The sequence below is a fragment of the Cariama cristata genome, unplaced genomic scaffold (genome assembly GCF_000690535.1).
Source record: "Cariama cristata isolate BGI_N322 unplaced genomic scaffold, ASM69053v1 scaffold17562, whole genome shotgun sequence".
Classification (NCBI taxonomy): domain Eukaryota; kingdom Metazoa; phylum Chordata; class Aves; order Cariamiformes; family Cariamidae; genus Cariama; species Cariama cristata.
Window position 1 is genome coordinate 50,192 of NW_009605772.1, and position 14,628 is coordinate 64,819.

Here is a 14,628-nt window from a genome sequence, read left to right on the forward strand (position 1 = left end):
GTCATATGGTACATACAACACACAGAAGATTAAAGTGACTGAAGCAACTTTCTGAAGATGGATTCACCAATAAATGCAAGTGAATAAATAAAAACTGATGGAGGAATTAAAACTCTCTCCACTGGCGGTGTGCCACAATTCCTACATTGGTGGAGCACTTCTGGAATCTCCCTCCTGCTCTGCCGCATATACCTCAACTCCATTATCCAACTTGTTTTGGCACAGCTCCGGATACAAACACAACCACCCAGGTTTCCTTCCACAGGACATCAGGTTAAAAAAACTAAACCACCACACATCACTAAGCATCTCAGAGTTTGCCCCAAAGCATGTATATCTGAATGCTATTCATACGAAATAGGAATATATAATTATATATAGTAATATTCAAGACTGCAGAAAAAAAATGAGAAGGGAATTTGCAAGTTTGTTTACTTCTAACAGAATCCCAGCCAAGAAAAAGACAGAGCATTTTGACTGCATCAAACTTTTGTCTCTGTCCCTAGCTCTTCCCGAGTCTAAAATCTTGTTTGCCTGCAAGCTGCGAAGAAATGTTTTAAAAACATCTAAGCTGTATTTTGGAAGAAAAAGCTGTACAAGTTTTTATTTGTACTTTAGAATTAAAGAGGAGGAGCTTGAAAGCTGTTCAATATGATGGAAAATAGGCAGTAGTCTCAAAGATTAAGGAAAAGTCAGAATATAGGGGAAAATGCCAAAGAAGGGGGGATGGGGGAAGCCTTCTTCAAGTCTGAGTGGAAATACCCAAAATAAATCCAGAGCACAAGTCCACAACCATTTAAGGCACAGGAAAAACAACTCTTCTCAATGAAGACTTCTAGATAAGGTTTGATGTGCAACTTCTCACTAGTATTATGTAAAAATACCAATTTTCAGACTTAACTATGTAGTAGAAATTAGGATAGGAAATCTAGAAATTCTAGCTCAATGTTAATACACTAATGGATTTACAAATAAAACTGGCCTTCTGGAGGAATATCAACAAAAAGACTGTTAAGATGGTTCTTCATTTTTTCTCTATGCAGTTACATGTTATTAGGAATTTATATAATTTCTACACTATTTGTGCCTCTTGTCCTAAAATAAACACAATATGTTTAGAGAGAATCCAGTAGAACATGTTGTCTTGAAATGATTCTTATGCGGAGCCTGCAAACAAATAAGGTTCTAGAATAATATTGCCCACAATCTTGTTCAGAGAAACCAGAAGTCATTCGTTGCCTTTCTGTCCAAATACCTGAAAGAGTTGTAACTATGTACAAATGCATATACATATTTTGACTTTTGTACTTAATTACAAATCTGTTTTTATCCACAGAGAGTTTAGCATTTCAAAAATTCTGCTTTCCTAAGGTTTGAGAGCTAAAATTCAGCATCAGGATTCAGTGATCAAGAAGGGTGTGTGCATGCACGCGAGGTGGTGGCTTTTTTAAACAAAATCTCATCTGCAAAAAATGAACTTTATTATATCACTACACTTTTGAGGTTTTTTGATATCATTAAATTTATCAACTGAAATAGCCTTATTACTATTAGGTCAACCAAAAAACCTTACCACAAAAGTGAACTCCTCCTTTTTGTGTTTATATTCTTAAAGACATTTTATGAACCATTTCATACTTAATGGTTTGTAAGCAATCCCAACAGTTGGGAATTGTGTGAAAAGTTGCCCAGATTGACAGATAAAGTGAAAAGGTCTGTATTAATTTCCAAATAAAGAAATGCATGGCATGGCATTTCACTATGATTATACTCTAAAGTACCAATTAGAACGCATCAGAAACTAGAGCAAGTTGACACTCTACAATAAAGCAAATAATTTCCAGTTGGAGGGGCAGAAAATGTTAATATGCAATGTTCAAGACTACAAGAATCTTTGTAAAAGGAAGTAGCTAATAAGGTTTAATGATGCATGTCAGGAAGCCACAGTATGTAGGGAAAAGAAACACAGCTGGCTTCATTTTGTAAACTATTTGATATACACATCTTTCTAGTTCACAATTATCAGCTGTGCAAGTGCCACAGGGGACAGTTTAGCCTTCAGATCAGGATATTCTTCTTGTTCTCTAAATTACAAGTAAAATACATTAATATAATATGGTGCTGTAGGCTGGTGCCCTCACTAAAGCTTATCAGCTTACAAAAAAGATTAAAGAACTCTTCTGTAAGATTCAGTTGGAACAATCTTACCAGAATAAACACGCTGAAGAATACCGAGATAATAAATATATTCATAATACAAATCTACACACATTTTTGAATGTCAGACTAAACCCTGAAAGTCATTTAAATAAACAAGAAATGCCATTTATGTTAATTCATGCCATTTCATGATGCATGGAGTTCTTTTATTATTAAATTAATATTAATAAAGAAATCATGGGTATTATTGATAGATTGCAGCTATACAAAGCAGTATGCTTCCTGCTTTACAGCAATCCAAGTTGCTCAGAGTGACTGCAATATGCAGGTGACAGCAATTAGCAGCAGATGACAGAAGCACTTTGAATTTGTACCAGATGGCAGCTAAGGGTCATTGGAAGCTAGCAAACCTTCCACAAGGAAACTGTTGTGTAGTACAACTATAAAACTCCTAAGTACTTAGAAATAAATTATTCAGGTTCTTAAAGAAAACTGAAAGGTCGAAGTCAAATATAAAATATTATGCAAGGCATTAAAAGCTCACCTATTGTTTACAGAATTAAATACATTTAAAAATAAAACAGTACATAGAGTGAATCTAACGTCACAACAGGGAGCGTCATTACAAAACTAGTAAGAACACCAGCTAATGTATTTGTTAAACAATTCAAACCTGTGTCACACAGGAAGGGCTAGATAAACACACTTTTTCTTCATTGCAAGAGTAAGATACTGACTGAATATGTCCTTTGATGCAAAAAAGAAAAAAAGGCCCAGGGAAGATGTGTACGTGAAATACAATGCTTTAATGGGTACCCCTTCACACTTCTGCCCAGTGCTCTCAAGAGTACTGTTTCACAGCTCAAGCACAATTACGTGCATCTCATTCACAAAAATTAATTCCCCCCCAACCACGCCCCTGGATCTGTAAACACAGAGTTGCTTTTTTTTTTTTTAACTGCAAATCCAGAAACAGCTCTCCTTACCTAGAGCACAACCCTGCACTGCATAAACTACCTCAAAAAGTCAAAGAACAAGACAAGTTGATTTGAGTGTAAAGGAGAAAGCAATGATACAGTAATAGCCAAAACAAAACCCCAAAAGTGAGAATAAGAGGTGGCCATATAGCCAGAGAACCTTTGGGCAAACATGACAGCAGGGAATTTTGAAGGTGAATTTAGAGGAGGTCAATGAAATGGCTACTCAGCTGCTTATGGTGAATCTCTTCCCATGCATAAAACCATGAAGAAATCAACCATGCATTCACAAGTGAAAGCCAACAACCTGACAGCAGAGCAGATGACAGATACACAAGTTGCACTGAAAGAAGCTTTAAAAGGACAGTGCCAGTGCTGGACAGGCTAGGAGGAAGCAGCACAGGGAAGGATGCAGACAGAGCTCAAGAGGTGAACCAGGATCATGATCTTCATCATTGCACAGTGAGTGCAAACTAAGACAGTATTTTTCAAGGTAAATAAACTGTGACGGACAAAGAATGTTCTTTGGTAATTTCAGTTTATCAAAGAACTAAACTTTCTTCTTCACAAAGGTGCTGTGTGGTCAGAGAAAAACAAGGATGTGCAAGATTTGTGTGGAGATGAAAGAAAGAAAGAAAGGGTTAGGTGGAACTACTGAAAATATTAGAGAGACCAGAAAAATAGCATGGAGACACAGAACAAGCAAAGGGGGAAGGTAGTCAGAAGAAAGGGATATGCAATGCAAAGCAGAGGACTGGTGCTGGCAGAGTCACATTGAGAAACAGAGACCGCACATATTTTAGAACATAATATAGCAATGAGAACACAGTGAATAAAAAATTTTTTCAACAGTTCCTTCAAAAAAAGGAAATAAACAACTGCCCAACCACTCTCAAACTTAAACTAGAAAAAGAGCTCTACGTGATAGGAAGAAGAAAAACAAAAGCCTATCTCTCAAAACCTGAAGGCATCAGTGAGACTCTTATTTTCAGCTGAGTCACAAGTCATGTATCTTTGCTTTTATGAAAGAAAATATTTGAGTGGATTCCTTGGAGACTATGAGATTAAGAAAAGATTCCACAAAATCTCCATATCATTAAAAAAATGAAACTGAACACTGTTTTGTATAAACAGTGTTTTGGGCTACATTCCAAAAGATACGATGGGAAGGGAATTAGCTTTAAGAATATGAAGAGCAATCCACTCTGCAAACTAATCCACACCACATTATTTTCATCCCATACAAGCCAGAATGCCGATTTTAATGCTAAATCTATCCACAGGCTTGCACTCTGAATCGAGGTAAAAAAAAAGGGCAAAGATCATATTTGTTAAGAATATGACAAGCTTGTTACTTCAAGGGTGCAAACAGAACTAAGAAAACTATCTTAGTTATGATCACTATGTTCAGTCTATAGAAAAACAAATACTATGTCCTGATATGTATAGAACTTTCCTTTCCCTCTAGATATTCATCACTGTAGACTAAGATTTCAAGTCACGTGAATCATGATGGTTACTGAGCCTCCAGTACTTAGAGAAATAGATCAGGTTTCAGCTGCATAATTAAGAAGTCTTATAAACGAAAACACACATAAGATCTGTTTTTCTGTACTTGCTTTACATATAGAGAAGGCTAGCCAGCTAAACAATAACGCCTGTAAAGCATCCCAAATACAAGACGTGAACGTCAGATGAGTGTTTATTTCAAGAATGCTCTGCAGGTCTCTGAAAGATCCTAATTTCTGACATTGAAGACATCCCTCTTGCATAATAATTGGAAAAAAAATTAATATACTTTGAACGTACCCACCACAAAACCTAGTCTCTCTATTCCTCCTTATATAATTCCTTTCCATATTGGAAAAAATTGAGCAAATTCAGAAAAATACGAAAAGAATTGTACAAATTATGGAAAATTACCGAAAATAAAAAAAATACAGGCTTTTTTAGTAATCACCAGAGTTCTTAAATAAAGATATTAGGCACACCAGACTTTCTACACAGCTGCAGTATCAAGTTTTTAGAACTATAAGTTTCAGGAATGTGTGCATGCATCTTTACTAAGAAAAGCACACAGAACAACTCCACAATTAAATTCAAGGTTTGAGATTTCCAATAAAATACATGCAGTAAGTAAAAACCCACACACAAAAATCAGTGCCAACTGTGGTACATTGCTCTTATCGACAAACACCTAATACGCAGAACAGAACCCTAACGTAGGAAACCACAGAAGAGTCTATTTCGATGCCATCAGTATTTTGGTTACCACCACTTTGGCTTGCCCACTGCCAGCACAGTCTCACAGGCAGAGTGTTGTGAAGGTCATGCTGTTCTAGGCAACGAGATGAGGTTGCATTTATCACGGGAGAGGCAGTGCCCTTTGCCCCTACCCTCTCCACCTCCCAGCAGTTGCATTTTGCCAATGACATCCTTAACTCTGAATGGCAACCAAGCCATAAGGAGCAATGCAAGTGAAAAAGCCAACTCCTGCAACTGATTAGCAGCAGCAGAGAGGAAATAGCCATCAGGGACTTTTTAAGAGCTCACTAGGATACTCAACACAAGCCAACTACACAAGGAATATTTTGGATTGTCTTCTGTCAAATGATAACGTTTCAAATGGTTTCTATATTTTACCAAGCTTGCTACAGGTGAAATACAGTGTATTTCTGGTGAGTAAGCAACAAGATGTTGCTATTCCGTAACTTGATCTATTTTAAGAGTTGCTCAGACTGTTTTGTGAGATTAAACTATTTTAGGGACTACTGCAGAAATGGTGTACTCCACCACTGATCCTTTCTCAGATACTGGTCTGAAATGACATTGAGCTGCTGAGCCAAATTCTAACACATTCACATTTAAAACATCCTAAAAGAGAACAAAATCCAAGCAACTTTTAATGGGAGTCTCCAAAACTGGAAGTGATATATCTCAGAACACCATCAAGTAAAATTCTTGGTGAAAACCACAAAAATACAGAACTGAGTTAGGTATGGCTTATGGCTAGTCATTCACATTCTGGAACATATCAATTTTTATTCTCCTATATTGTTATAACAGGGAATGAATTTAACATTGTAGGAAATTTACAGCTATGATTATATTCTTGGGCTTAGCGAAATCAATGGAAGAGTTTGTCACTAACTCTAAAATACACAGTAAACCCAGAAATTTACCCAGAGAACAGTGAGAATTCTCTTTCACTACCAAAGAGCCACTCCCTTGCTTGTTTTGTATAGTGTCATATAACAATTATTTTGTTTAGAACTAAATTCTATATTGTTGCACATACTTTGCCTTGCAATAGGACTGTAAACAAGTGGTATCAGGTGAAGTAGAAATGTTGATTCAACATCCATGCCCCAAATAGCACAGTACCATAACGCAGGATAGACAATCTCTTCAGTTCAGTACTTGAGGAGCAGTTAGGCTGGGTGACTCAGATGCCGCATAGCAATGCGGCACACCATGCTAAATTACACGTGGCCAGAAAAGATTTATTGCATGACTTAGTATACCAATTGCATAAGATATTTAATTGCTGCTTTCAGAACAAACTAGAAGTTAGGGCACAGGTTATTCTGGAACTTTAACTTGTGAATTGATAGCAGGCCACATCATGGAACAACTTATTCTCTAGCCCAGGGATATAACAGCAAAGTAGATAAGCAAGTGATGACCTAATATTATTATCCAGATGCTAAAGAAAATGCATTAGGATCAAGTTTGCTCTAAGGCTATAGCCATCATGTGCATGCAAACCCAACAGTAGCAGTATTTGAGATATAACAGCACTATGAAACACTAAGCTGCATGAGAAATGAAGTCCAATACCTTAAACTGACCACTCTCAGTTACTTTTTTTGTGTGTGTGTGTTTTTTATGTTTGTTTTTTGTTTTTGTTTTTTTTTTCCCTTTGCTCTCTTGTGCCCCAGTTTCCCATTTGTAGTATTACCATTTTATTACTTTTGGAGAAAAGAATGTAAAGAAGAGGAGTATTAAAAAAAAAATAAATATATACACTGCTATCTGAGAAGCACTGGTAATGTGGATAAAAATGCCCTACCAAGTCTCTGAAAAGAAGCAATTGCAAAACTTGTAATGCCTGCTGTAAATAAAATACACGAGTGTACAAATAAACCTGGTACAACATACTAGTTTGCATTAAGTGAATTCTGTCCACATATGCACTCAAAGAAGTCAATCAAGACTTTCAGTCTTATTGTTTTCTTATTATTTTAATATAGTGGTATAAATCTATTATTCTTCCAGTTTCCTACATACAAAAGAAAACTGAGAACCTCAGTTCCTTTATGTGGAACTATACTTTTTCCGTACTACTCATCTGAGGATTAAAATCCCAACTGCCATACTTCTGCTACTTCAGTTAATAGAGTTACTGGTAATGACAGTAGGTAGATATTCTTTCTGTCTCAGAGTGAAGGACACAGAAATTTTGCTTTGGCTTGCCAAAACACTGCAGACTGTTTCCAAGCATAAACATTTCTACGTTCTAATCCCAATTTTTGAAGAACAAGGGTGGCTCCTCCACCATTCAGCCCTTTCTTTCCAAACTTTTCAGGAAAGATGTCTTTTGTCCTCCTCCTTACCTAACACTGTTCCATCCGTCTCACTGAGACACTCCGGTCTTTGGGACGGGCTACTCTATTTTCCATCTTTTGCTACTTTCCTTAGAGATGCGAGTACATGGAGAGAAAAGCACCAGTGCTATATTACATGTATTTCCCCATGGCCTGTTCCCAACAATTCTCCCATATACCAAGAAAGGGATTCTCATACTTCAAGGGAAGCTGGTGTTAAGCACTTTCTTGGACAGAAGCTCTGAGTACAGAGAACAAACTAAGTCTGGGGACTACTTACTACCTGTGACAGCTTTCTCAATTTTACCCCATACAAAGAGGAGTTTTTAGGAGGATTAAGCATAGCAGACCAAAAAGAAGTGCTACATAAACCTTTTTCTCCTTATAAATCTTTGAAATTTGTCATTAAGAGCCATAAAACAGTTTTCAAGGTTCTGCTTTTATCCTAGTCTCTACAGGCATAAAGGTACAGAAAGGCCATTCTTCTCAAATAGACTATGAACATCAAATTATCAACTTAATAAGAAAAACATGCAAATGAAGGTACTGGGCCCTTGCATAACAGTGTAGCAGCAGGACAAAATCAGTGCATTTCTAAAGCCCTTCTGAAGCTCTTTAGGTAACAGCATTTTCTTCCCTCAATCTATACTAACACGCAAGATTCATGTGATTCTACTTCTGTTACGGAGAAGAGTGGTGGTACAGTACAGAAGAGCTACTGATGTTAACATCGGTACGCAAACAGAAACACAAGTCGAACTCACGAATGTCAGTCTTTGAGATGGAACAGATAAGAATGGCTTACTAAAGCAACGCAAGATGTTGGACAACCAAATTTAAGGATGTTCAGAAAAGCGTGTCAAGGCAGGAGAAGCATATATTTTGAGTATTGAAAATGCTATGCTGAACAGGTAAATTGGTGAAGCAGTATTAATTTCTGGGAACAGATGAATCTGCTCCAGTCACTCTATTTCACTCCAAATAAAGAATTCGATGGTGGAGGTGTCCTTTTTTAGGAAATATTTTTCAAAAATTATTCTCCTAAAATGGAGGAGAGACAGGACAAGCACAGAGGAGCCTTTTAAATGCAGAGAAGTAAATTTGGTCACAAAATACTAGGAAGGGAAGTTCTCTGGAAGGAGAGAGAGGTGAAGTGATTTTGCCTCAGTTTACTAGAATAGAAATATTCTTTTATTACTACAAGGCTCAGCAGTGAGGCCATTTTCAAATAACCAAGGGCAACACACACAAAAAGAGAAAAAAAATACCAGTTCTTAGATTTTGTTTGGAGTTTTTTGTTTTTGTTGTTGTTTTTTTTTTAGCAAAGAAACAACATTTACAAAGTCAGCAAAGCACCAACCACAAGACATGTAGTATTTAGCTTTCAGGCTAGTTAAGAATTAGGGGAAAAAGCCATATTACTATTTTGATGAACACTGAATGGTTACTACAAAGTTTTATTTCTGATGGTAAAACATAACAGCAGATGTAGAATTCCATAACAGAAGGCAAAAAAAAAAAGAACTGTTTTGAATGCTTCTTGTAAGGATCAGTAATATAAAAACTGTTTTTGTAGTAACCTGAAGCACATTAGGCAGATTACATGCTGCAGCTCCTTTACAGAGGTTACTGATTTCTCAGGAGTTCTATTTAAGATTAATTTCTATTCATTTTGATGCATTACTGTGTACATTCTGACTGTGTGTATATATATTGCACAGTTCAAGTAATTTTAATGTTTCAATATTAGTACACAAAAACACAATCTCTTGAATTTATTCCAAGTATATTGTGTTTTTTAAACTTTACCCCCAAGATCTGTTGCCACTGATGGAAACAGGTTACATTTGCAGAAGGGTTGTGCTAACAATCTTGCTTTCTATGAAGAACAAAACTGCAAAAACAATTCTAGATTTAGATAACAAAAAAATATTCTGCACTTTAAATAGGTAAAAACAAGAACACTGCAAAATGCCAGACAAAATAAATAAATAACCTTAGTTTGTTAATTTCCCTCTTGGTTAATTAACACCTATAAATGACCTTTAGCATTGACAAGTCCAACTTCATCCAGAAAGCCAAGGTTTAAGAGTATCTATCCAAACAGGATTGATTACTGATTACAGCATTGTGAGGAGCACAATTCAATCTGATTTTTTTTCCTTTTTTGGGGGCTGGAAGTGCATTCCTGAGTAAACTGATGTGACTGCCAATGAGGTAAAACGCAGACAGTCACTACATGATAATAATGTTGATGTTACCATTTCTACATTTATCTAAAGCACAGAACATATATCATCTTAGACTGAAATTAAAACTTGTCAGAAATAATTTTTCTTTATATTGTTTGGAATTAAAAACATATTGAATTGATCCATTAAGAAATTCTCTTCTCTCTATCGCTGTGTTTTTCAGACCGTGTCTGCATCCTTAGGCAATGAAACAATTTTTATAATTGTAATAAAACAACAAAGTGTTGACTTTAAGTTAAGAAAAATGTTGCTTGAATGACTAAATACTTCAGCAAACACAATAAATCTTTCTAAGTTTAACATATAGATAAATCACATGCTTGAACAGGTATGTACATTTCACAATTTTTCATATATAAGTTTGCTTAAACTTATTTCAGTGTTAGTCTTCTGCTCAGTGTTTATAGAGCAGGTCTGCATCTCTAAATTTTAATACTGGTTTAGTCAAAAAGCATCTACCCTTAAGCAGGAAAACTAACCATTTGCCATTAGAAAAACCCAGTTTATAGTACAAAGCACAGCAGTAATGTTATGCTCCAGCAAAAAACACAACTGAAGCGTCTATCCGTATTTCAGTGAAGAGAGGAATGGTAAAAGAGTCAAGTCCATGTGTTTCTTGCTTATTTGTGGACACAGAAGTTTCAGTTTGGCAATGTAAATTGAGCATCATAGATCTCAGTGTTTGCTTTCTCCCAAAGCCAGAAGATACAAGCATCACTGAACTATATTCCCAAGAAGAACATATCAACACATTTTACAGGAAAATCTCTAGAATATTCTTTTTATTTGTTTTCAAAGAGCAGAGAGCGACAGTCTGCCATTTAAAACCAGTTCCAAATAGTATTCAGAACAATTCTTCTCTAAAGCAGAAGAGGGGGCAGCTCCTCCTGAGTTTGCAGCAATATCACATTTGATCAATCTAATTTCAATTTGTTTCAGCAACAGTTAGGTGCAGATTTTTTTAAAAAAATGTTCAAATCTCTAATCTCGCAACTGTAATATATCTTCTAATCTCAAAGACTATTTTAGATTCCCTTTGCCCTCCTTTTGGCTCCTAATGCTACCTACCCTATCCAACATGGAATTATTATTGTCAAGCTTGAGAAAACACAGGGAGACTTCCCCCTCCCAAATACACAGAGAAGGAAAGAACTGACTACTGCTTACCTACCTGCTGCAAGGCTAACTAGCACAGAAGATTACCTTCAGGCAGTAGGTGTCTTATCTTACAGAAGTATGCAAACCAGTCTCACCCCATTGTAGAAGATACAGAGACAGTAAGATGCTAACTCCATAGAGAGGCAGAGTTAAAACTACATGTTAAAAAACGTTGGCAACTATTTTTTTTACACTCAAGTACTGCATTTTATCACTTATTCATCTGTGATAGCCCTAAGTGTTTTTCTGTTTTCAGTTCCCAAATCCATCCTTACTGGTTACACTACTTGTTGGCTACTATTTTAAACAAGGACGTTCAGTCCATTGAGGGAAAAACCGCATGCCAGTATTACTTTTGAGCAATTGGTACACACAAGACTCATTTATACAATAATCTGAAAGATGGTTGACGCAGAGTTGATGCAGCTGATGTAGAAAACAGGCCCTAGAGAAAGTCTTCACCTGCTCAGTATCAGATTAGTTTTTAAATTTTTGCATACTCCCCTATCAACTTACACCTTAAGAACTATTTATTAGTCAGAAACTGTTCAGAACTCTTATAGAAAGATTCTGTTACTAAAGGGCTCATCTTTGTATCAGGTGCAATAGAAAACAATTACGCACGATAAACATTCTGGTTCCTTTTTACTCTATTATTTTAAAACGTATGTTACAAAGATTAAAATAATAAAAGGCCGCCTTAATCCACGTAATGGTACATATCACCTGTCTCTGTCAATGAGACATTTAAAAGCATCTCTTTATTAGAAACACAAATCAATACACTCAGGGGACTGCAATAACTGCTTCAAGCAATTTGTATTATCATTTCATTCCTGATGTTCCTACTCAGAGCAACTTATTACGAATGGCGTGAAAATGGCAACCTGTCACAATTGATTTTTCTAAACCTCTTGCAAGAATTTTTTCCTTTCTTAATATAATTAAGCATCTTCTTACTAAACACAGGTCTAGGTTCGAAGACACTGCCTACAATTGAAGTCTCATTTCTTTATAATTGAGAGCCCTCCCCAACTCACATTAGAAACATTACCAATGAAATGAAGAGCTATTTGCTTTGTTTTGAACTGAAAGAACCTTGTACAGAGGGAAGCACTCAAACTTCTGGTATCTTTTCAACAGACATATCTCTTGACAATTTTTTCATTGCTTATAAAACTCCCTGGAAGAGTGTTGTGGCTATTGACTGGAACCTCAGTTATGTTGTTTTACTGCCTCTGGGAGCCCGAATAAATTTTAGTAGTCTGTTATAAACATTCCTTAAAACTACTGTGTAGCTTTGGCCAAATACTTTACAATAAAATAATCTGAGAGAAGTGGGAATTAATATTCAGCTGTGATAGAGAGGTATAAAAGTCTCAAGATGTGCGTTTATACTTTGAAGACAAATCTTTCCATTAGTACCTGTAACACTCCTAGTTAAAGGAAGAATAATTTTACTTTCAAAATGAGACTGAGGCAGAATTAACTTCTCATACCAAAGCTCAAGTCAGTCCAGTACACACAAAATACATCAGAGTAAAAGCTTGTAGATTTTTTGTTTTAGCTACATCTATTTTTAAGTTTCATGAAAACAAAAGTGGAAAACCCCACAGTAAGGCTAGTTTACCTTATTTTTAGGATTGGATGTGTTCATTACACTTCGAGTTTCTTTGCCTGTGTAAATGACAACACCAATTACAGTTCCTGAAAAACAAAGAAATAAAAAGTAAAACAGAGGTGTCAAGCAGTTAAGAGAAAATTTGTCTGAATTAAAACTTGCAGTAATTTACAGACCCTCAAACAAATCAATTGTATGAAAAAGCCCAAACATTTATGCAATGTACATAGTATTGTGAATGTTGTTTTTCAGAATTGACTACGAAGGATCATTATAACTTCTTCAATTAACATCCACAAAAATGACAACATGCTTTCCTTCTTTTTAATGGAAACAATACTTTCTGTATAACTGGTTAAAAACTTGTATTCGAACTTAAAATTGTCTCTAACTGTTTTCAGACATTAACACACAGCATAAATAACTGCCCTTCACAAGGAACACAAAAACGAGTACAATGGTGCTGAAGGCATCATACAAAAATTGCCTGCTAGCTCTGCCATCTATAATGATGTAAAATCTAGTTCACTCAATTAATTTATTTGATAGATCCCATACAAAAATAATCTCCTGTCCCTTAACTTACTAAAATGATTCCCCAGTTCCAATTATCTTTTAGTCAATTTTACTGGATGGTATAGGAAAACTTGGCTTCAGCATCACTAAATACATTTTTATATATTTTAAAATAAAAATTTAGGTTTTTATTAATATGCCTCTATCACAGTTCCTAGCACAAAACAAAACCCTTATTTCTATTACTTTTTCAAGTGATCTGAAATGGCTTTGTAGCAGTACAAGTGGTAATGTGATAATTTCTGTTGTCTTTATCCTATAAAGAAACAAGTAACATGATTTGTCAGAAATGCCCTGCACAGAAAACTTCAAAAGCTGTAGAAGTATTACACGTTTGTCTGACATTAAGTAACCTAATTTGTCTTTGGCAATCAGGACCACGTGCAAGATCTGTTATCACTATTCTTGCAGTGTTAAAGGTCGTAAAAAATTGAAGGAACACACAAAGAAATAAAGATAGTTAAAGATGTTGGGATTAAAGAAAGGAAGCTTCATTTACTCAAAAATGAGAATGCAAGTGAAAATTCTGAATCCACATACGTAACATCAATGAGTACACATGACATCTTCTGGACAATTAAAAATCACCTTTTCTGTTATTTTCCTCTCCATACTAAAGCTTTTTCTTAAGACTTCCCTTGATGTAACATTTCCCTTAAAGCTAATTTGCCTCTATTGACAGTTCCATACGCAAATCTGCACATTAGTATGTAGGCAACATGCTCCCAACAAACCCCAAAATTCCTTCTAACTTTTGTAAAAGAACAGTCATTGATCCATAATTTCTGAAGTCCTTCTACTGGTCTCCAACCAATGTCAATATCCCTTTGGGGTGCTTTATTTTGGAGTGATCCTCTGAGCTGACCTTTGTCCAATGGTCAGAACACACTGGACAATATCACGTAGGGAATACCCTCCTGCACATCCCAACAATCTCTGCCTTTGTAGCTCTGTAGTTCAGTAAAAGCTGGGAAGCATTTCTCCATTCCAGTTGGCATCTTTCTACTAAGTTTCACCTGGCTAGACTATTGCAGCTCAGGAAAACAAGCTGTCCTACTTGTCTCCTATTTTGCTCCTTGAGAAGTTGTTTTCAAAGGTGGATGTCGGATAAAATCCATTTTGACTACTGAATTTTGATCACAGTTTTGGCTAAACCTGACTGAGCTGCTGCTTTTACTGAGGTGTTGATCTTCGATTTTAAACTTTTGGGGCTGTTAGTTACTAGAACAATACCACTGGTAAATCTAGGGTTCCTTAGACCTGAATTATAAGTGTAG

At 35.9% G+C, this 14,628-nt stretch overlaps 1 protein-coding gene across 1 annotated transcript in view; it reads right to left on the bottom strand.

The window, feature by feature from the left end:
• Positions 1-14,628, bottom strand: part of LOC104158461 (probable phospholipid-transporting ATPase IIB) — a gene marked incomplete at both ends in the record, with an annotated part of 78,299 nt that overhangs the window by 48,465 nt on the left and 15,206 nt on the right. The window contains one exon of the mRNA XM_009696123.1: positions 12,785-12,861. Within this exon, the coding sequence (XP_009694425.1) occupies positions 12,785-12,861 (77 nt within the window). The remainder of the gene's footprint in view (positions 1-12,784; positions 12,862-14,628) is intronic.